Source organism: Silurus meridionalis, chromosome 5, assembly GCF_014805685.1.
Source record: "Silurus meridionalis isolate SWU-2019-XX chromosome 5, ASM1480568v1, whole genome shotgun sequence".
NCBI lineage: Eukaryota > Metazoa > Chordata > Actinopteri > Siluriformes > Siluridae > Silurus > Silurus meridionalis.
The window spans coordinates 23,186,573-23,210,483 of record NC_060888.1 but is presented as its reverse complement, the minus strand read 5'-3'; the positions used below and the strand labels follow the sequence as shown (position 1 = coordinate 23,210,483).

General features: G+C 36.7%; 3 protein-coding genes across 8 annotated transcripts; 2 read left to right on the top strand and 1 right to left on the bottom strand.

The window, feature by feature from the left end:
* Positions 1–1,983: 1,983 nt before the first annotated feature.
* On the bottom strand, positions 1,984–3,582 carry c5h12orf73 (chromosome 5 C12orf73 homolog). Its single transcript, XM_046849809.1, has 4 exons — positions 3,498–3,582; positions 3,285–3,400; positions 2,566–2,696; positions 1,984–2,246 (listed from the first exon to the last, which is right to left on the bottom strand). The coding sequence occupies exons 3-4, from the start codon at positions 2,671–2,673 to the stop codon at positions 2,154–2,156; spliced, it is 201 nt and encodes a 66-aa protein (XP_046705765.1). The 5' UTR covers positions 2,674–2,696; positions 3,285–3,400; positions 3,498–3,582; the 3' UTR covers positions 1,984–2,153.
* A 300-nt stretch (positions 3,583–3,882) lies between these two features.
* Positions 3,883–14,218, top strand: tdg.2 (thymine DNA glycosylase, tandem duplicate 2). 4 transcript variants are annotated; one of them, XM_046850081.1, is made up of 11 exons: positions 3,883–4,161; positions 4,777–4,849; positions 6,829–7,007; positions 8,238–8,431; positions 8,602–8,671; positions 8,766–8,901; positions 9,734–9,816; positions 9,901–9,995; positions 10,088–10,259; positions 10,364–10,474; positions 13,251–14,218. In XM_046850081.1, exons 1-11 carry the CDS (start codon positions 4,149–4,151, stop codon positions 13,400–13,402), a joined length of 1,278 nt encoding a protein of 425 aa, XP_046706037.1. In that variant the 5' UTR covers positions 3,883–4,148; the 3' UTR covers positions 13,403–14,218. The 4 variants fall into 4 exon arrangements, with proteins under 4 accessions (XP_046706037.1, XP_046706036.1, XP_046706038.1 ...); XM_046850080.1 differs by having other exon boundaries at positions 4,266–4,849; XM_046850082.1 differs by lacking the exon at positions 4,777–4,849.
* Positions 14,219–15,046: 828 nt separating this feature from the next.
* tdg.1 (thymine DNA glycosylase, tandem duplicate 1) lies at positions 15,047–21,957 on the top strand. Of its 3 annotated transcripts, none has more exons than XM_046850061.1 (11): positions 15,047–15,189; positions 15,719–15,843; positions 17,174–17,343; positions 17,935–18,176; positions 18,272–18,341; positions 18,473–18,608; positions 19,339–19,421; positions 20,054–20,148; positions 20,227–20,398; positions 20,521–20,652; positions 20,797–21,957. In XM_046850061.1, exons 2-11 carry the CDS (start codon positions 15,785–15,787, stop codon positions 20,928–20,930), a joined length of 1,293 nt encoding a protein of 430 aa, XP_046706017.1. In that variant the 5' UTR covers positions 15,047–15,189; positions 15,719–15,784; the 3' UTR covers positions 20,931–21,957. The 3 variants fall into 3 exon arrangements, with proteins under 3 accessions (XP_046706017.1, XP_046706019.1, XP_046706018.1); XM_046850062.1 differs by having other exon boundaries at positions 15,050–15,189; positions 15,774–15,843; XM_046850063.1 differs by lacking the exon at positions 15,719–15,843 and having other exon boundaries at positions 15,048–15,189.
* The last annotated feature ends 1,954 nt before the right edge of the window (positions 21,958–23,911 follow it).

Genomic DNA, 23,911 nt, shown 5'->3' with positions numbered 1-23,911 from the left:
AATCTCTCAATACATGGCCCGGTCATCCTCTCCTTAATACAGTGCAGTCGCCCTGTCCCATGTGCAGAAAAACACCCCCAAAGCATGATGCTACCACCCCCATGCTTCACAGTAGGGATGGTGTTCTTGGGATGGTACTCATCATTCTTCTTCCTCCAAACACGTTGAGTGGAATTATGACCCAAAAGTTCTATTTTGGTCTCATCTGACCACATGACTTTCTCCCATGACTCCTCTGGATCATCCAAATGGTCATTGGCAAACTTAAGACGTGCCTGGACATGTGCTGGTTTAAGCAGGGGAACCTTCCGTGCCATGCATGATTTCAAACCATGACGTCTTAGTGTATTACCAACAGTAACCTTGGAAACGGTGGTCCCAGCTCTTTTCAGGTCATTGACCAGCTCCTCCCATGTAGTTCTGGGCTGATTTCTCACCTTCCTTAGGATCATTGAGACCCCACGAGGTGAGATCTTGCATGGAGCCCCAGTCCGAGGGAGATTGACAATCATGTTTAGCTTCTTCCATTTTCTAACGATTGCTCCAACAGTGGACCTTTTTTCACCAAGCTGCTTGGCAATTTCCCCGTAGCCCTTTCCAGCCTTGTGGAGGTGTACAATTTTGTCTCTAGTGTCTTGGCCATGTTAGTAGTTGGATTCTTACTGATTGTATAGGGTGGACAGGTGTCTTTATGCAGCTAACGACCTCAAACAGGTGCATCTAATTTAGGATAATAAATGTAGTGGAGGTGGACATTTTAAAGGCAGAATAACAGGTCTTTGAAGGTCAGAATTCTAGCTGATAGACAGGTGTTCAAATACTTATTTGCAGCTGTATCATACCAATAAATAGTTTAAAAATTATATATTGTGATTTCTGGATTTTTTTTTTTTAGATTATGTCTCTCACAGTGGACATGCACCTACGAAGACAATTTCAGACCCCTCCATGATTTCTAAGTGGGAGAACTTGCAAAATAGCAGGGTGTTCAAATACTTATTTTTCTCACTGTATACACACACACACACACACACACACACACACACACATTCTTCAATAATTAAGCAGAAGTATGGGCTTTGACATGTAAAAAGTCAATAATAGCAATTAACCACACATTCTTATCTGTTCTAAATGTTCTGTAAATTAATACTTTTCTAGTTTTTAAAACTCTAATCAACATAGCCATTAGCAACTATGAATGCTTTATGCAAATGTACGTTCATTACAAGTGAATCCAAACTCAAAACTCACAGTACAGGTAGTCATCGACTTACAACCTATGCAACTTACGACCACAATCGCTAGCCGTGGCGTACGTTATTTTTTTACCAGCTTTCGTCATCATTTCACAGCACTGTACATATAGCCTACTCTACTTACGACAAAATCGTGTTACGCTCGTAAGTCGACGACTACCTGTAATCCAAATTCGTTTGAGGAAAAAAAAAAAACACAAAACACGCGGCCGCGTTTGTTGACCCCAGAGGGTTAATTGCTGGATGTGCGCATCGCAAAAATATTTTTTGGTGGGGTATATATATATATATATATATATATATATATATATATATATATATATATATATATATATATATATAAAAGCAGAAAAGCATCTGAAACCGCTCAGCATATAAAACTAGGATCAACTACTTCAAAACACCACATCAGGGTCCTCCTGTCAGCCAATAACAAGAATCACAAGCTATCATGAGCACAAACTTAAACCCAGACCCAACAGACTGGCTGCTGCAAGACGATAAACTGATTGGATAAAGAGTCGGGTGTTCTATTTATAATGAACCATGTGGAGACATTTATACACAAGAAAACATCCAAGCCAAAAAATTAAATCTACAGTCATGATGATGGGGTAGGAGCCATCACAAAGCAGTCGTGGAAACAGTATGTTTAAAAAATTTGCTGAATAAGTCAAAAACTCAATATTTGGCAGCTATATTGAAGAGGAATTTCTTATGTAGATTTCGTTTATACATAAACAAAAAGGCTTTTTTTTATTAGTTTATAAAACAAAATAAAACAAATCTCTTTATTCTGACAGTATGGACTTTCACAATTTCCATGGTACAACACTTTTTGCATTTTTATATTTGGTTTACACGTATATACACAATTATATATGAGAATTGACATCATTGTTTTTCAGAGGTCGTCTTCAGAGGAGCCCTCAATCCCAGTAGCTCTGTCTGCAGTTCTCCAGGTTTTGGAGGAACCTCTGGAATACTCTGTAAAGAAGAAAGAAAGAAAAGAAAGTTGTTGTTGTTTTTTTCTTGTCATATATACATCACAGCAAAGTGAATTTCTTTCTTTGCATATCCCAGTGATGTTAGGGCACAAGGTCAGCAATAATTCAGCATCCCTTGGGAGGACAGAGAGGATAAGGGCCTTGCTCCAGGGCCCAAGAGTGGCAGCTTGGCGATCCAGGGGCTTGAACCCCCAACCTTACGACCAGAGCTTAAATCACTGAGCTACCAAGAACTGCTCTTAGATCAAATGTGGTCTTACATATGCAAAAAAAAAAAAAAAAGATTATGTCTTACTTACCAAATCAGGGCGGTAATACTGATGGACGACCTCTGCACCAGCAAACATGGACAACACACTGGCTACAAACATTTTCATGTACCTTGGCCAAGACACACCTGCTGGCATCTTTACAACAGCTGTTATTGTACCTTGAATGTTCAAAGAGAGAATAATTGCTGTCTGGAGGATTATTTGTTTTACAACCTTGACATTTTCAAAATCACCACTTACATGTGCTGTAGGAATACAATAATCCACGCTTTACACTTCTCATACAACAAAAAAAGTTAATGTCAGCCACTATAAATGATCCATTACAAAAAAAAACAACATCGGGAAATCTTTACCTTGTAGTGTTAAACTTTATTAATGAGTCATATCAAGTTAACTAATGAGTCGACTCTTTCGGTTCACTGATCCAAACCACGTTTTCAAGAAAATAACATTACTTTTTCAATACATTTTAGAAAATCTATATTAAATAAAATAACATTTTTATTCATGTTTTTTCTTGTATTCATGTTTCCAATTGTTAAAAGTTTTAAATAAATTGAGCCGGCTGTTAAGATTCACTTGCAAAAAGAGTCGACTCAGTACAAGATGTATGTAACGTGACATCGAACGGGTTAACAGTTATGATTAATTATGAGTATTAACGAGCCGTGTTTATAGCCAGCGTTTTTAATTGTATATAAAACATTATATTTACATATCAAGATAAAAAAGAACACACAAACCTTTGACAAGTAAATTATATTAAACACGAAAAGTGGACATGTCTTCCTTCTCCTTTATCTGCTCTGTTTAGAGGTTGTAGCGCAATATTTGTGGTGCTTTACTGCCGCCTACCGGTCTGAAGGTGAAAGCTTAGGTTTTAACATCTGTCAAATATTTGACGTATTTAAATCATATTTATCAAATATCACAAAAACAATAAAACTGAATTTTACTGATCATCAACTCCTTCGTGATTTGTGTTTCATCCGAACCGACATTTTGCAATTTAACCGGCACCAAATTTGTTCACGAAACGCACAGTTGTACACGTGTTCTTTTTGTCCCAAATCGCATACCGTCCTCGTTTCCGCAATATACAAAACGGTCGAGTCCATTGTAAAGCAAGGTTTAGGGGTGGTAAAGACTTAACGGGTTTAATTTTATTTTTAACCAATGCCCAAATGATGCGTAACGTTCCCAGTTTCATTCCTTGTCTAAGTATTTCATTTTGATTAATTAACATGCGAACATAACATACACAACAAACCAAATATGGTGTACGTCGACTTCGAATCCCCCTATTTTACATGACTTAGTTTTTGCTAGTAACAGTTTTACAATAATAAACGTTAATTGTGTTGTAAATATAATTCTTTAGGTATTTATACAGTTTAGCGGCCATATCCAATAAAATACATAATTAATAATATGAGCTGGTTTGGATGTGTCGTTCTCGTAATGACTTTTATTTTCAAATATACTCAGTCCGGCTTTGTGTTCGGGTTGTAGAGATGCTGTGTTGGTGTAGACAAGCTGAAACTTTTGCTTTCAGCATTTAAAATATATCAATATTTACTTATTTTCAGCAACAGAGGGATTCATTAATGTATCCGGCAGGTGAGTGTGTCTTGAATTTCCTTTAGTTTGAGTCTGGTTATAAGGAATGTGAACCTTTTGGGTTTTATTGTGAGGCTCTTCGGCTGACTTCCGGTTCCTTACAGGTCATATTAACACCTTACAGATTAGAGCTGGAAATGGCCCCTGGTGGACTGGATTCTCTGAGCATCTCAGAGCAAAATGATGCTTCAGTCTAGAAACAGGATATTTTCTCAAGAATATAAGCTTCCATTCTGTTCTTTATATTAATTGAGAAAGGCCACGACCAGGCAGTAACATCTAAATATTCAATGTTTATTTGTACAGCACTTTTAACAATGGACATTGTCAAAAAAGCAGCTTTACACATGTAAATAGGATACAAAACTTGAATTATGTGTAGTATATTGCTAATGGGGAACCCCAGTGGTAAAACTGACGAGGAAAAACTCCCTGAGATGATTACAGAGAGAAATCTTGAGAGGAACCAGACTCAAAAGGAAACCCATCATCATCTAGGAGACACAGATTGTCCATTCATTACCGTTTCATGATTGTTGAGGTGTTCTGTTCAGTGATGGGTCCTTAAAATGCAAAACTGTTTATGCCAACTGTGTGAATATGAATCTATTAAAGTAAATCCGGCAGTTAAGATGGACGAAAAGCAGTTTGAGTCTCAGACGCAGTACATCGATTCATATCAGCACTGGTGAGTAAAGAAATAATGTAAAAAAAGAGAATAAAATACAGTATTTACTACAGAAATCACGATAATGAAAGTATTCATGTTCTTCAAATATGTCCACCATAACCGTTTGTTACTGTTTAGTTTTATCTTTTGATGGATGATCTGTTTTTATTCTGGGAAACATTTTCCTACGTGACACAATGTCTAGAAATGTCCCCACATTCGCCTGTCAAAGTTTGGGAAACACTTGGTTTTGAGTGACACATGCATGTTCCTTTTGTTTCTATTCAACAAACTAGGTCATTTAATGCAATGAAGATTTACTTTCACCAAATAAATAAACAAACTTTATTTTCATTGAAAAAAAACCTCTCTTAGAATGAATAACTTTACACACTCTTGGCATCCAGACGATTTGATTCTTCAAACTGTCTCCACTTCCTCCCAGAGCAGTTCAACAGGATTTAGGTGCAGTGACTGGGCAGGCCAATGATAGATATCACTCCAGACAACTGTTTGCTCTCTAAAGTACACTTGCAGATCTTGGACATATGTTTCAGGTCATTGTCTTGTTCTATGGTTCCAGTCCATGCAGTTTCTATAAATTGCATCTATAATTTGCATATTGTTAAAGTATGGAATAGCCATGTTGGATCAGTATTCCTTTAAAAAAGTCTCCAACCTTCCCTGTTCCAAAACAACCCCAAACCAATAAGCCTCCACCTCCATGTTTGACTGTGGGGGTGAGGCAGTCTGATAACATCATCTCTCGTTCTTACACAAGTTCTCCTTTTAGAGACAAAAAATGTCCAATTTAGACTCACCTGTCCACTGAACTTTCTTCTAGTCATTTACTGTCCAATTCTTGTGTTTTTTTCCTCTTGCCTAGTTTCTTTCATATAAACAAAAGGATTGTTCATGTGTCTCATTAGAAGACTAGGTGTTCCAAACTTTTGACAGGTGCTGTACCTAATGCAGCATCGCTTTTGTCTTTCAGACCAGTTTTGTCAGTTATTTTTACCACCTTGAAGTTGATTATTTTGCAGTATCCAGTAATGATTTACTCTGCTTGTACCACAGCAGTATGCCAAAAAAACATTTGTATTCAAAAAGAACGGCATAGTGATATTTGTATCCATTTATAGTTTTTGATTACTTTAAAATTGTATAACTTTTGATCAGTTTGTTCTCTAAGTTAATAAAGTGAAAAAAAGATAGCTTGTCATGTTTGAAAAGCACTAACCGTTTCAAAAGCGCTGACACTGGAAACTCCTTCAAGTGATTAACAACATATGATGCTTCTGTAGAGTCTGTACACGTCTCTGTGTAAGTTGTTTAGAAACAGTTATATAAAATAATGTAACCTTTACCTGGCAGCTGCCAGTATTGTAGGGATGCAGTTATGGAGAGAGATTCAATACATTCAGGGAGATTTGAACGTTGAATTCAACAGCGCTGTGATTTAAATCCAAATTGTGAACATTTCGATGGATTACACAAATCAAATTTTATTTGTCATATACGCATACATACAGAGTACGACATGCAGTGAAATGCCTTACATGATGGTCCGGCATGAGGGAATAAAATGAGGGAAAATAAACCAAAAACTAAAGAAGGTAGATAAATAAATAATATAAACTTATATAAGCTTACATTAAAACAGTAAAATTTGCGGTGAATAAATCTTACATTTAAATATTGTATATATTTATTATCTTTGAGATTAATGAAGATATGTCTTGTCTTATTTGTAGCATTTTTAAATGATTTAATCGAAAATTGAAAAAAAAAATGATTTAGACCTTAAACATGGAGGAGATGCAGATTTCTTTTATGCCAATCTACATGAGCAAGATCATGCACACTTTACAGTATTTGTTTGACTGTAAGAACGTAGAATTATTTAGGAGTCGTGGTACAGCCGTGATAAATCAGGCATGATTGATGGCTTAATGAATAATTCCTATTGGCATTCATCTTCTTTTTGCATATTCCAGGTATCATTGTACACATCAGCAGTTTGAACCAGCACCAGGTTCTCAGTACAGCCAGATGGTTAATGTTTCTCATTACGAGCAGGATGTCGGAGAGTATAGCACCCTGAATGAATTTTCAGACCATAACGATCCAGATCCAGAGATCAGTCATCATCATCAGCTTCCTGTCCAGCCTCCAGGTACTGACCATCCCACAGCCTTTGCAGGTGATGCCAAGGGTGCATGCAGGCTGCCTGAGGCACAGGGGCAAAAGAATAATAAAAAGTATTGCTTGCATGCAGTGGAGAAAAAGCAGAGGCACCAGAAGGGCATTTTAAAATTTATTTTAAGAAACACCAATGGGGAAATTTTCATTTTTGTACTCAGAGGGCAATGCGACTTATAATTCTGCATGTAACGGAGCCTTTATGGCACTGCATCTCATTTTTCTACATGTAAGGGAGCTTGTAGGGCATGGCATTTAATTTTCTCAAATGTAGAGAGTCCATACACCAAAGTGTCTATATGGCACAACATGTTATTTCTTTGCATGTAAGATCTGTTTTCTCAAATGTAAGGAGCCTGAAACCATCTCGTTTCCAAGCATGTTGTAGTGCCTGTAAGGCAGAGCATTTTGGTTCTCCGCATAAAGCAAAGCCAGAAGGGCATCTTGTTATCTTGTATATAAAGAAGTCTATAGGGCATTGTGTCTTGCATTTTTGCATGTAAAGGAAACCTATCCAGCATTGTATCATGCATTCTCCCACGAAATGACACCCTACAGGGCACCACATCATGTTTTTTTTTTTTAAAGGGCAGCCATTAAGGCAATTTAATTACATTTATTTACTGGTATTGCATCTTATAGATCAGCGGTCCCCAACCTTTTTTGTGCCACGGACCGGTTTAATGTCAGACAATATTTTCACGGACCTGCCTTTAAGGTGTGGTGGATAAATACAACAACATAAAATGATACGACTGGTATTTTCTAAATATAATAATAAACGTGAATACACTGTGTTGTTTTTTAATTTTGCTAGCTTTAATTTAAATTTAGCAGTAATGTATTAAGTGTTCCCGGCCGAAGCAGCCCCTTTAAGAAGGTAGCGGATGTTGGTAAAACATGTGACCGATTCATCATGACCTGCATCAAGAGTGAGTCATAGACATATGTGGCGGAGAGAATCCATTTTCAAAATAAAACATCGTTCAGAATCAGATAATAAATAAAACGGATGTAATGTGTGCGGCCCGGTACCAGTTGACCCACGGACCGGTGCCGGTCAGCGGCCCGGGGTCTAGACCACTGATCTAGACCATAGAAGCATCCTAAAACAAGCATCCTGCTTTGGGTGCTGGCAGCCGGTCATTTGTTTTAAGCCTTTCTTTGCATTAAAATCTTTCCTTAACAGCTCTTTCTTTTGTAGCTCTTCCATCAACCACTGAGAAAGGAAAGAAGCGTGGAAGACCTCCCAAGCAGGGGAAAAATGACCAAACCGACACAGAAGTCACTGTGAAAAAAGCCAAAAGAACTCTGGACAGATTTAATGGCATGTCCGTGGAAGAGGTCATGGCCAAAAAACTGCCAGATGTCATCACCTACAATCTGGACATTCTGATCGTGAGTGTTTAAAGGTTTACACATAAATGTTCTAAACATCAATTTTCAATGTACTGCTTTGTGACAATGTATACGGTTAAAATTGAACTGAATTGTATGTATATTTGGTATTGTTTATTCAGTACTGTGGATTTATGGGTTTAATTCGACCATGTGTACTCATTTTGCAGATTGGTATCAACCCCGGATTGATGTCAGCCTATAAAGGACGACATTACCCAAATCCAGGAAACCATTTTTGTATGTCATTTCTTCTTCTTATGGCGATTTTTATTTATTTATTTTACTTTATTAACTATTGAACATTTCTAATTAGTTTGTATGTGTCTTACAGGGAAGTGCCTGTTCTTATCGGGGCTTACGGATGAGCAGCTGAACTACATGCATGATCAGAGTCTTCCAGAAAAATACGGCATCGGATTTACAAACATGGTCGAGAGGACCACCCCTGGAAGCAAAGACCTCTCAAAGTAAGGAATGTTTTCAAAAAACATAAAATAAAAATGTTAGGCCTTAAAAAGTCTTTTTAAGCATTTCGTAATTTTCTGATGTCCACCAACTTATATAACCAGTAGTTTTTGTGGTGGTGTAGTTTTTTCTGAGGCCCAATCTATTGAATTTTAACAATTCTGATTGGTCAAAAAGTGTTGATCCATTTTCTGTCGTAGATTTACGTTCATGGGGAAAAAGAAAATACACCCTCCTCTAATTTGGTTGGTTTTTTCATTTATAAGGGTCTAAATAGCAATGGTGTGGTCCACACCAAACTTCTACAAATCAAAACTCAGCAGATTTCAACTTGTAGTCATCTTGTCACAAAATGAACTCCGTAAACCAATCTTTAGACCACATTTGTGAAAAAATAATTACTCCCTATAATTTTAGATTTATAGAATTATAGAACCACCTTAAATGACTATAACTTAAAGTAAATGTTTTCTGTAGAATCTTAACTTTTAAACATTGCTGTAAATTAATGTCCTTGTTCTAATATAGTTTCTGTAGTATTTATTTATTTATTTTACAGTTTTGAAAGACTCAATAACACAAGCTGCATATTATGTTTAATCACTAAAATATTGCTGTGCTATAAGAGGATTAAAACACCTCGACATGTGTGTGCCGCTTCCTGTTGCAGTGTGCCACATTACATCACTCTGTCAGTGATTATTTTGCTATTGCAGCCCAATTATATTCCTTATATCATATTTATTTAATATATTAGTATGTAAAAAGATTAATAATTTAAGGGGGAAAGCAGCTATGCACTGTTTAAAATTTTTTATTTATTTTTTCTTCTAGTAAAGAGATTCGAGAAGGAGGCAAACAACTTCTGGAAAAGCTACAAAAATACCAGCCACGAATCGCAGCCTTCAATGGGAAATGTAATGTCATGTGCACTTTAAATACTTCCCTTGAACATTTGTCTCCTTACCGTACATGTGAAAAACCTCATTATTGTATTTCAGGTATTTATGAAACGTTCTGTAAAGAGATTTTCGGCGTGAAAGCCAAGAACCTGGAATTTGGACTGCAGCCCTACAAAGTTCCCGAGACAGAAACGGTATGAACCTCTGCGATTCGTTCATGCAAATGATCAGTATCTTTTACTCCTATGTGTCCAAGGTGTTTATTGAGCTGAGGTTTTCTTCACAGTTTTGCTACCTGATGCCTTCATCCAGCCCACGCTGTGCTCAGTTCCCACGAGCTCAGGACAAAGTTCACTTCTATATTAAGCTGAAGGAACTACGGGACCAGCTGAAGTGTGTGGTGCAGAACCAGGAGATTCAGGAGACACAGTACTCGTTTGATTTGGTGTTGGCTAAAGGTAACTAAGGATCACATAGATTGGGAACTTGAGAAATGGGAATCTCAACCTTCTTGTTTGGGTTATTTAGAGATGTTTTATATTCCTCATGTTCTCGTTTATAGAGGATGCCAAAAGGAAGGCCATCAAAGAAGAGCAGCTTGACCCTGGCTATGAGGAAACCTCTTCTAATGCGACACAACAGACATGCAGCTTCTATCCTGCTAATGAACAAGGTGGTTTTCGATGTCTCTTTACGCTCCCCTTTAATGCTGCAGGCCACCAAATATCAAATATGATACAAAATTAATTTTATAGTGGTGTTTAAAGGGAATAGCTAAATGGTTAAGGTGTTGGATGTCTAATCGTAAGGTTGTGAGTTCAAATTCCAGCCTCACTAAGTTGCCATACTGGACCCTTGAGCAATGTTTTTAACCCCCAACTTTTTAGTTGTTTAAAAAAAAACCTATATTATAATTGTAATTATAAGTTGGACACTAAAGAAGGAGAAAAGGATTTGTACCGATTGGCCAGGCAGAGGGACCGAGCTGGAAAGGATGTGCTGCAAGTTAGAGCAATAAAGGATGGAGATGGAAATGTGTTGACTAGTGAGGAGAGTGTTTTGAGAAGATGGAGGGAGTATTTGAGCAGCTGATGAACGAGGAAAATGATAGAGAGAGAGAAGGTTGGATGATGTGGAGATGGTGAAGCAGGAAGTGGAAAGGATTAGTAAGGAGGAAGTGAGAGCAGCGATTAAAAATTGGAAATTGGAAAGTCGGTTGGATCAGATGACATACCGGTAGAAGCATGGAGATGTTAAGGAGAGATGGCAGAGGAGTTTTTAACCAGATTTTTTAACACGATTTTGGAAGGTGAGAGGATGCCTGAGAAATGGGGGAGGAGTGTGCTGATACCGATCTTTAAGGATAAGGGAGATGTGCAGACCTGCAGTAACTACAGGGGAATTAAGTTGATCAGTCACACCATGAAGTTATGGGAAAGAGTAGTGGAAGTAATGATGAGAGTTGTGCGATTGTATAAGGAAGTCAGGTGTGTCAGAGAAGTATGTGAGGTGTAGTATGTGGTGCAGGACATGTATGAGGACAGTGACAGCAGTGAAGTGTGCAGTAGGAACGACAGACTGTGGTGACCCCCAATGGGAAAAGTCTAAAGAAGAAAAAGAAGATATACATATAATGTATGTAATTGTAACTACAGTATATAAAATAATTGTAAGTTGTTCTGGATAATTACATCTGCCAAAATGCCATAAATGTAAATATATATATATATATATATATATATATATATATATATATATATATATATATATATATATTTTTTTTTTTTACTTGCCCCACCAAATTTTTGTTTGCTTGTGTTACATTAAATCGAGTATGAAATTGGTTTTGGGAGAATCTAAAGGAAATAAATAAATAATGCAATCATTTATTCAGTTCTGACCAAAGTATAGGATGTAGGAGTAAGCCAGCACAATTCAAATTTCTCTTAGAATTGGTTAAATCACTAAATAATTTAAATGTAAATTGATATAAGACTAATATTTCAGACTTTACACATAATTCACAACTTGTACAAGCACAATTTCATGATTGGACCAATTGCAATTCATACTCACGAGCCTGGAAATATATTCTGGCTTCCTTTCCATCTCATTTTTTTAAACTCTTAAAAGTCTGAAGCAAGTTGCTATACACTTATAAGACAAATTCCAGTTGGAGTGCAGGTCACATGCTTTCTTACAGTGTAGTAAAAAGAAATGGCATGCACAGCATGAACTATTTAAGGTCACATTTACACCCTTATCCAGAGCAACTTACAACTGAGCAGTTGAGGATTAAGCTCTTAGGCCCTTGCTCGAGGGCCTAGCAGTAGCAGCTTGGTGGTGCTGGGATTTGAACCTATGACCTTCTGATCCAGAGTCCAATGTCTCAACCACTGACCTTCCTAGGTTAGTGAGTGTATACACACTTCTACACACTTCTCGGTTTAGTGAAGAGTATACACAATGCTACACACAATACACACTTTTCAGTATTTTTTTAAATGGTAGCTCATTGGATAGGATGTTGGACTTTCTTAAATCAAGAAGCTTTTTATTGTCATTTCAACCATATATAGCTGACGCACCACCAATCTGCCACTGCTGGTCCTCTTACCAATACTTAACCCTTGGGTGTGCCAATATTTTCATGCATGTACAATAAACAGATAGGTAAAGCACTTAGACATCGACTTTGACTTTTACTTTATTGATCCCGTGAGGGAAATTATTGTGTTACATTAGTAGGGGAGAGAGAATTTTTTTTTTTACTTATTTAAATAAATACAATATTGCAGATGATGCTACATAAAAAACTTTACACTTGTGTCCAAATGTAATTCAGTCCCAGTTGCATGCATTTATGTCACATACTACAGTGTCAGTTAACTGTATTCGCACTACTTAGATTAAGGATCGTTTCTCTAGGACCCAGGTGCTTTGAAAATTAACAAAAAACCCACAAAATTAACTAGAACACTTTTTAAACTGCACACGAGCCACGTTTAGTGCAAAATAGGACGAGACAGTGAGACCCATTGACACTGTACCACTGACTAGTACAGTAGATTTGAGATGCAATTTCAAATGCAAGTTTGCTTTTGAGTGCGAATGATTTGCCTGTATACAAATAAATACTGTTGTACATGTAAACAGTGAATGTTTTGTGCAAACAGCAATTTTGTGCAAACAGTTAATGGGTGTGTGTGTGTGTCAGTGTGTGTGTGTGTCAGTGTGTGTGTGTGTGTGTGTGTGTCTGTCTCAGTCAATTCCCTTTGTATTGAGTAGTCAAATGGCTTGTGGAAAGAAACTGTTACCTAGTCTGGACAGGAGGGCCTGGATGCATTGATACTTTTTCCAGACAGAAGGAGAGTTGAAGTGTGGGTGTGAGGGATGTGTGTGATAAGCCACAATGCTGCCTTAATTCTACTTTTTTCTTGTCTTTACAGGTGCTACACATCCAGAACAATCATCAGCTATGGGACAGGCCAAGTTTGACCAGTGGACCATGCAGCCGTTTACAGACCAGATTCCAGACATTCGGTTCTTTAGCGGCAATGAGTCGTCACAATCGAATACTTTTCGAAACTACAAGGAATAACAATTTAAATCTTTGTTTTTCTTACAGTAGCTGCCTGACTTTTTAGTCATGTGTTTCTATTTATTGTGTTTTGTAGAACTAGTAGATCATGTGTGGATGATGTATTCCAAATCCAGTGTTGTTTTTTTCCCCTTTTAATTTTGCTCTTTGTTTTTGTATTATGGACCTTCGTATGCAGAAGTGATGGATTTTACTTGAAAGCAGCATTATGTAAAGAATGCTGCTATTTTTTTTCTACTGTCAGGATGCAGTACTCAAGACTGTGATGTACTTCATTTTTTGTTGCTTTTTTTTAAAAATAAAGGTATGTATATTTTACCCCTGTTTACTAAGCTGAGGTCATGCTTGATGTATGGGTTGGTTTACTTGCATGATATTTGACACTAAATCATAGTTATTAGTGTTTATTTATGACCTCAACTGAAGGGTATTTATGCTCTTGCACTGTGTTATCTTGGAATGTTTGCACAAGCCGTGTAAAAGGGATTCACGATTTCAAAAGGAGCAGTTCACACCACATCGTCTAGGACTGATGTTTTTGATGACCCATTCTGTTCCACCTTTCTGTTTTTATATACTGATTGTATTTAATGTTCTTTACTGCTACAACTTACATTTGATGTAAATGCTCTGGGAATTTGTTGCAGGGTGTATTACATGTACAGATGCGCATCAAGCTAGGTTTTTATATTTATGGTGTAATTACTTTAGTGTGATTTAGTATCATGACTTTTTGTAAAACACATATGGAGAAATAAATAATACTCACGACTGGACTGTTGGAAATGATGGATTAAAAAAAAAAAAACTCTCCCATTCTTTTGTGTTTGAGTGTTTTGTGCCACTCAGTACTTATTTGACCATTAAATACTTGAATTAATATATCTGTAAATTATTACATGTTATAGGAAAATGCATACAATAAGGAATAGATACAGTAGGTAAATCAATATCAACAATTAGACTTAGAACAATCAAGCCTTTTTTTTGTTTTGTTTTGTTTTAGTTTGATTTTCTTTTCCGTGCATCCACGAAGAAACAGGAAAAGGATTTGTTTTTTTGTAGTTTGGTTATGGAGTATTGGAAGAACAAAAAAAATCGTTCCTTTATCTTAATAATAATAATAATTATTTTAATATAATTATAATAATAATAATAATTATTATTATTATTATTGTTGATTTTGAAAGTTCAGGATTATTTAACATTGCACATCTATGTACCTGCTATTGACTAACAAACTAAATCAATATCTTAATAAAAAAACAAAGAAATATGATGATATAAATAAAATTATTTAAGCTTTTGATTATATCTAAATGTGTGATCCCCTAGATTATTATACAGGCCGATCACTTTATTATGACGTGGATAAAACAGGAAGTGGCAGTTTGACAGCCAATAGCGATCGAGCTCTGAAACATTTAAACGTCAAAGAAAAGGGTAGAGTAAATAATGGGGGAGGGGGTTAAGTAAAATCGGTTTAAAGAAAAGATAACATAATGTAATTAAAAGATGAATAAACACATTTGTGAAATAATCGTTGTTCATTTTTATATCATATAAATAAATATAAATAATACATGTTAAAAAAACAAAAACATTATAATCCGAAGCAGGAATTCAGTCCTCCTTTTATTCTGTAGTGGTACATTCCAGTGCCGGAAAGCCTCGTCGCTGCAGGACGGCTGTGTTGGTCTTTGTTGCCATCCGCTGGATTTGTTTTTCATAGGAACAAAATATATATTTAAACGGATTATTATCGTTATCTGTTCGTATTAATAAGGGTATGTATGTTTTAATTTACGAATGGGTCATGTATTTTGTTATTATCTACAACTTGACCTTATAATATTTGAAGCGAGGTAGCTAGCTAGCCCCTGACATCCATTCATAAAGCTGAGAGCAGGCTAAGTGCCTGTGTTAGCAAAAAAAATAAAGAACAATATCTGTAATATGTTCAAAGATTTAATTAAACTGATATAAATAAATACATGTAAAAATATATTGTATTTGTTTATGAACGTATTGGCTGGTTCTCTTGACTCAGTATTGAGTATTGGATAATATATCGAGTTAAATGGATTGTGTAAAAAAAAAAAAAATGGAAGCCCTGCTGAACTGCCTGCCTGCTTGCTTGTCTCAATTAATCTGATAAATGTTGATTTCTTTATTTCTGGGTGTTGGCTAGCTATCTCAATCACCATTTGATACATGTACATATTTTTTTGTAATTAGCATAACGACTATAAGTGTCACCTGCTAAAAAGAATAGACTGGTTAGGAACATTCTCCATCCATGATCTTCCTATCTAGCACCGAGAACACCATTTTCAAGAGAAATAAATATCCATGTTGGTTTATCACTAAGTCTCCGTAAAGATGGATGAAAGAAGTTACGGATCTTTGCCCCATGTGCCCTCGGATTATGTTCAGCACTGGTGAGTTTCCCCCCGCTTTGTCATCAAATGGCGCCAGGATTCAATGTTCATGTTCTAGCCATCTGCGTTTCATAAGCATGCTGATGGAACACTGTGCAGATTCTCCACTCACCCTGAATGTTACTAACCAGCCTATGAAAATGGCAAATAGATACTAATTTGCAAATAACCCGATTAGCTGTTGCAATTGATTATTTTATCCATATTGATGCTAGTTCTGTGGTTTTAATAAAGCACTGATGCAGAATTAACTCTGTCCACATTTTTCAGTGTTGCCAACTCTCTTCTAAGCCACTAGACGTGTTATGACGTTATAAAGTCGGATTTGCATATTCATCGATTCTGATCGTTAACATATCTGCTTACAAATAGAGTACATGAGGAGAAGTTTCATTTAGAACTAAAAAGGACCAAAGTTGGCCCGTGTTAACTTCTGATTTGACCCAATATGATAGAAAAGAAATGCCACGAAGACTGATGTTCATTTCTGGTTGAACGTTTTAATGTTTTATTTTTATGCTGCAAAAATATAAATTGAATGTTATTATTTCAAATTTACATTACTAAATTATTCCATAAGTGAAAAAGGACCCAACAGTGGCAGCTTGGTGGTGCTGGGGCTTTAACCCCCAACCTTCTGATTACTAACCCAGAGCCTTAACTACTAAACCACCATTTTTTATTCAGAAAAGAAATTTAAATTTTGGAAATTATTCCTTGGAGCAATAAGATGTTTGAGAATGGCACCATACGATATTCACTTATCCACCCAAAATGAAAAGGTCAGAGACGGTGAGTAGGTAACAGTAACAGTTGCTCGGGCATTGAATCGGTGAACAGTGATGATCAGTGATTTGTGATTAAGTACAGTTGTGGTCAGTGATTGGTTATTATGAACAGTGACGATCAGCGATAGGTCATAGTAAAGAATGGTGATCAGTGATAGGTCACAATTTCAACACAGTGGCACAAAGGCATTACATTTATTACATTGGTATTATATTAAAAGTTCTTAGACATAACACTTATTTCAGTACTTTATAGAAAAAAATAGGTCTTTAATTATTGTTCAGGCATCTTCATGTCAGCAAATGAAGTCAGGATGGTCACTAAACAAGTGCTTAGGTTTTCACTAGACTATTATAATTCACTTTTATTAAAGGGGCTTAACATTTTGATTTGCACATTTTGAACACTGAACTATACATTGTGTCCTTGCATTGAATATAAGTTTAAACAGAATGTTTACATGAAATTTTTGTGTACATTTTTCTATAAACCACAACAATTTTTTTTTATTAAACTTTTGATTGAATTTGCATTTGTATAGGGTTCAGTCTGCACAGCAACACCTCCAAGCCCTTCATGCACAGCATTCTTATATGGCTAATGGTAACGTTGCACACTTCATGGAAGGACACGGAGAAGAACCCGGAATGATGGAAATGCCCGTTCATGAGCCGCCTGCAGCACCGCAGGAGACCGGTGCTCCCCAGGAGGGTACATACAAAATGTTTTAATTAATACATCATGCAAAAAAGCATCTACGTATCATTGTTTTTCATGTATTTGATCACATGCGTGTGTATGCTAATTCACTTGTTCTAATAAATCCTTTAACAATTTACATAGAACCTTTTGGTTCAGCAGAAGTGGTACCTGATAAACAGGTTAAGAAAATGTGTTGATTATTTAACATATAATGAAGGAATGAAAACAATGCGATTTTTCATTTGGTCATGTTCTTATGTCCTTCTATATGGAAAGGTATATTTAATGCTTATTGGAGGACTCTCCAGTGCAGAGTTTTGTCATAGTCGGAAAAGTAGACATTGTCCTTCAGCTAAAAGTCTTTGGGACAAAGGGTTTTGCGCTATCTCGACAAACTTGCTAGAAAACAAGTGCGCACCTGTTTTACAGCCCTTTCATTACATTGCATGTTACTCCACATGCATGTAAAGTGCGATTTATGTGCTTCAGTAAATCAAAGCTGCTGTGGCTTAAGAGGAATAAAACAGTTCAAGGCATGCTGTTATTAGAAAAATGTTTTTTAAATAAAAAATGTAAATGTGTCATTGTTTTTACTCAAAGCTCCCACTAAAGGGAAGAGGGGCAGAGCTGCAAACAAACAGCCAAGAGCCAAACCAGGTCCCAAGCCTAAGAAGGCTAAGGTGGAAAAAGAGGCCCAACCAGCTGAAGGAGCACAGGAGAAGATTGACGAGTCCTTCAAGAAAGTTAAAAGGAAAATCGATCGCTTTAAGGGCATGTCCGAGGAGGAGGTTATGAAAAGAACTCTGCCAGATATCCTTATACCCAACCTGGACTATGTAATTGTACGTACATTCGTGTCTGTGTCTAGAATACCTGAATGTTATCAATTGGCTATTGAATGTATTAATTTATTTAATTTATTCTTTCCTCCTTTAAGATTGGAATCAATCCAGGTCTGATGGCTGCCTACATTGGAAGATGGTTTCCTGGACCTGGGAACCATTTTTGTAAGTATTGTCAGTTTGAAAGCTGTTCAAACTTGTCTAATAGATTTGTTTTTACTTCTGTGGGTCTGTTATTAGTTATGTAGTTGTTCATCATTTCGTTCGTATGCCTTTTTTTTTTTTTCTTCTTCCAGGGAAGTGCCTTTTCCTCTCCGGTTTCACTGAACAGCTGCTGAACCACATGCACGACCAGACTCTCCCTGAGAAATACAGCATTGGCTTCACAAACATGGTGGAAAGAGCAACACCAGGAAGCAAAGACCTCTCAAGGTTTGGCGTGTTTTTTTCACACATTTAAAACAATTGATGTCCAACATTTTCACTTGGATTAATCCATGTTTTTAGAGTCTTTATTTGATACCCATCATTATCTGCATGTGCAGTGGTAGCCCATTGGTTGAGATGGTCATGTTCAAAGCCCAGCACCACCACTGCTGGGTCCTTGAGAAAGGCTTTTGACTCAACTATAAATTAGGTCATCTGCCAACGTAGCTAAAAAAATTTTTTAGAAGCAATACATTATGCCATATGATCCGCAAAGTTGCATCTTACCTTTTTTCCAAGTGATCTTGATTAAAGTCACTATGATTTTACGATCTGGTGCTGTCCTTTTATCAAAATGATAAGCTAGTGTGATCTTTACAATTCTTGTGCTTAATTTTTACATTGTAAAATGTTTAAACCAAAATACTGGTTTATAATTTCTGAAAAGAGATTGTTTATTGCCAGCAGTTTTCGAGCAAAGCCATATATCATGCTTGTTCCTCTAAATGGCCAAACTCCGAAAAAAAACACAGCTGCAAATGTTTGGTGGTTAGAATTAAGTTGTTTTACTGACTGACGTGTAAAACCGAAATTTAATTAACATGTTAAAATGATTGCTTGGTATTAGATCATTTTTATTAATAAATGTAAACAGATTAATTAATACATGTAATGCTTTTAAAACCCAGTTTCTAATTATCACTTTTTAACTCCATCATTTTCCTTTCTGATGCAGTAAAGAGCTCCGTGAAGGTGGCAAAATTTTAGTGGAGAAGATTAAACAGTTTAAACCCCTCATAGCAGTTTTCAATGGAAAATGTAAGTATGTAAAAACTATATATACACACACACACAAAAAACAGGCATAACTGTATGGCCACCGATCAGGCATAATGTAACCCCTTTTGGTGCCACAACAGTCGTGACCCATTGAGCATTAACTTCTATAGCAATTTGAGCTACAGGAGCTCGTCTGTTGGATCGGACCACACGGGCCAGCCTTCTATTCCTTCATACATCAGTGAGCTTCGGCTGCCCGAGACCCTGTCGCTGGTTCACCACTGTTCCTTCCTTAGACCATTTTTTTGATAGATACTGACCACTGCAGACCAGGAACATCCCACAAGAGCTGCAGTTTTGGAGATGCTCTGACCCAGTCGTCTAACCATCACACTTTGGCCCTCGTCAAACTCACTCAATCCTTACCCTCACCCATTTTTCCTGCTTCTAACACATCAATTTTGAGAAGAGAATGTTTACTTGCTGCCTAATAAACCCCACCCACTAACGGGTGCCACGTTGAACAGATTAACAGTGTTATTTACTTCACCTCTTATAATGTTATCATGTCATAATGTTATGCCTGATCGGTGTATATGTATGTGTGTATGACAATGTATTTATTGCATGGAGCAATGTCCTTCTAATCTTTATTTTCTGTTTTCCTCAAGGTATATATGAAATGTTCTGCCGAGAGCTATTTGGGAAAAAGCCCAAAACTCTGGAATTTGGCTTGCAGCCACACAAGATTCCTGACTCTGACACGGTAGGACACCAGCAGCCATTTATTATGCTCATTTTCATTTGTAAAAAGTTCACTGATGTATCATCTGTATGCCTTTAGGCGCTGTATCTAATGCCCTCCTCAAGTGCCCGCTGTGCCCAGTTCCCTCGAGCTCAGGACAAAGTGCATTTCTACATCAAGCTTAGAGAACTCCGAGACCAACTGAGGGGCATGGCCAAACCAAAGGATATCGAGGAAGTCAAGTACACCTTTGATCTTGGCATGGCTAAAGGTAAGGATGCAGGATTTGAAGGTCCATTGCACCGGAATGTTTGTGCATATAAATATAACATGTAAGATAATGTCATGAAATATTTTAAAATATTTTGGAAACTTTTGTGCGTGTTTTTACAGAGGATGCTAAGAGAATGGCCATTAAGGAGGAGCAGTACGATCCTGGTTACGAGGCTGCATTTGGAGGGCAGTATGGGGAACCTGGATTGGAGGGAGGCAATGGCCACTGTGCCTTTGCTTCTGGAGAAGCAGGTTAGAAACTATAGATTGAAAACCTTCTGGATTTCAATATATGAATGTGTGTGTGTGTGTGTGTGTGTGTGGGGGGGTGTTCTGGAATGTTAATATGTGTATCAATGTACAACATGTTATTGATTTGTCGGTCTGATCTATCAGAAGCAGCAGAGAAGGAGTCTGGGGAATCCAATGCAATGGGCCAGCTTCCAGACGGCCAGTGGATGACCAACTCCTTCGCTGATCAGATTCCGGAGATCGGAAGCTCGTCACAAGCGCAGACTGGGGCCGTATGAGCAGGACTGTCATCTCAGTAAGGGCCTTGACTTCTGTGCTCATCCACAGCAGTGCCTCTCACCAGCTTCTCCCAGTTCTGGAGCAATCTCAATACGTGCACTGACCTTTGCTGATTTTGTTTAAAATCTGTTACATTAGGTAATAAGACTATTGTGGTTGCTGTGTGCACAAGTCACTCAGCGGAATAGGATGACGTGTCTGATCCGAAGCAGAAATGGCTACTTCAGAGACTCTCACAGGTCACCTGCTGCTCTCAATAACTGTAAAGCGAACCTCAGTTCTTCAACTGAAGACCCGTATCATGAAACACCTCTTCTTTTTTTTTTTTTTGGCCATTTAATTCTTTACAATGAATTTAAAGTAGACATTCTAGGAAGTAGTATTTCTATGGAACTGAGCTTGTTCTTTTATATTCTGTGTCCAAAACATTTTTTGTTTTTGCTTAATGTATAAGCACCGATGCAGTTGATTTTCTTGTGATATCAGGGACTGATAGTTGATTTTAAGACAGAACAGTATGTAGATTGATTTGGTTGAAAGTTTTTATTATTTTTTTTTTTTTTTGTGCAAAATATATTGCACACTTTTTTTTTTTCTCTTCCTCAAAGCTATTTACATACTGTAGGTCAGCATGGAAGCAGTAAGATTATAAATCCCCCTTTTCATATAAAGAAAAATTGTTGTAATAGGGCAAGTAGAATAGGTAAAGCAAGTAAAATGTCTGTAATCAAAGCAAAAAAACCCACCATTAATCTATCAAGGTGCATTCCTAAAAGATTATACTGATACAATCATGTGACTGGTGGTGTTTATAGGTATTTGTTCAAGTGTCAAAAACGGGCACGCTGCCTTTTCGAGTACTGGAAAAAAACACCGTTTTTTTTAATGACGCATGGTACTGTGTGAATTTTAAAGCTTTGATTTACTGTGGTTTTACTGTTTTATATAAAATACTCGGTGCTATTTTGTTATTTTTATCATATACACGATTACTACTTTCCCTCTATTAAAATTTTATTGCATTCAGCATACTCTGGTTTAATGTTTATCTTTAGAACAGGTAATTATTTATTTATAATGACAATAATTACCTTACAATGGAGCGAAAAGTCTTTAGATACTAGAAGCTGGGTGTACATATTTAAATGTCTTTTTTTTTTTTTCACCGTTGTAGTAGATTTAGATTCACATATCTAAAAAAAAAATGTAAAAAAAAGAATGATGAGGTAGACCCAAATGAAAGGGTAGAAATTAAACATTCAATGGTTTAAAAAAAAAAGAAGAAGAAATATACTTGATCCAGATCATCCATTGTACAGAAGTTTGCCACGTCTGTTGTTTCTAACTTTTGCAGTGCGAAAACCTTTTCTCAGACAGTTTCATCCACACCAATGCTTTTATCTGCGAGGTGATTTCACAGCCAGACACCATTTTCAACATCCAGCCAGAAAATCTATTTGTGATTGAGCACAGCTAGCATTAATAACATATTTATGGGACCAAAAATGCAAAAGATATACCAAAAAAATAAAAGCTTTTAAAGGCCTTAATTTATAAATAATTGCCTAGAAAACTCAAGTCAAGTCAAGAGGCTTTTATTGTCATTTCTACTATACACAGTGGTACACAGTACACAGTAAAAATGAGACAACGTTTCTCCAGAACCCTGGTGCTACACTAAACAACAAACAACAAAACAACATTAAGCTAAAACACAAGTTACATAAAGTGCATCGAGTGCAACCTGGTGCAAACAGTGCAGACAGACAGTGCAGACAGACGACACAAGACAAGACACAAAACCTTATATAAAACACAAAACCTTATATAAGACACAAAACCTTATATAAACTATAATATATGTTTATTTTTTTTCTATTTGATCTGTAATAATTCATGTAGTAGAGCTTAATAATTTTCCATTTTGCAATGAGCAGTCAAATAGGTGTTCCTATTTAAAAAGACCATGAATGTATTTGGGTAGATGAATTGCTTTACCTCAATAGCATGAGGTAGACAACTTCCACAGGCAAAATGCACACAACCAGTATAACTGTGACAAATTTCACAGCAAAGAGTTCACTCGTCCATCCGGGTTTCTTCACACAAGCTTTGCAGAAGACTGTAGGACCAGACACAAAACATAATTTCGGCATTAGATTATCAAAATTATAACGTTCTTGTCAGTAAACAACCCTGGGGCACTGAAATACCTTTTTGGATGTAAACAGGCAGCAGGTTATCATCCTGTCTATCCAGCACAGGTCCCGATTGTCCGGGCTCAATGTTATTATCTTGCCATTGGTAGTTGTGTGTATTGAACCAGGGACACTTGTCCAGTACAACTTTAGTGTAAATTGAGTCATGTAAGAAATCTAAAATCAGAAATATTATTGTAAAAACATACATGGAATAAAGGGAATTATAAAGGTACGAACATCACGTCAAAAGTATATTATTATGGCCTTCTCTAATTACATTTTGCTCACCATTGTCTTTCAAAAACACCAGTGTGTTTTTGTATCCGTTGTGACAAATCTCTGCCATAATCTAAGAATGGAACCAACCAGTCATTCAAAGCTTAAATAACACATAAAGAAAAATGTCACTGTAATTCAAGACGCCTATAAAGTGATCCTACTGAAATATTTGTTTAGAATTAGTGATTCTGGTTGTTTTTGTATTGTTTCTGTGAGAAGTTAGCGGCTGTCTGCTGTGCTAATGTCACAGGATGATATTGTTAGCGCAAGTGCGGTTGGGTTTAATAGGTTTATATCAGACATAAAGCATAAAGACTGAGCTCCTTAGCTATTTAGCCATTTCTAGACTAATAAGCATGATGGTGGTTTTATTGGAGCCTGATGTGTGAACAGAGAGCACAGATGAAGTGGTGAAACAGCTAGAAATTTTAAAGGACTAGAGCACTGCTACATTGATAACTTTCTATAGAAATAAACCAAAAGCTAATTCCAACTGGCTC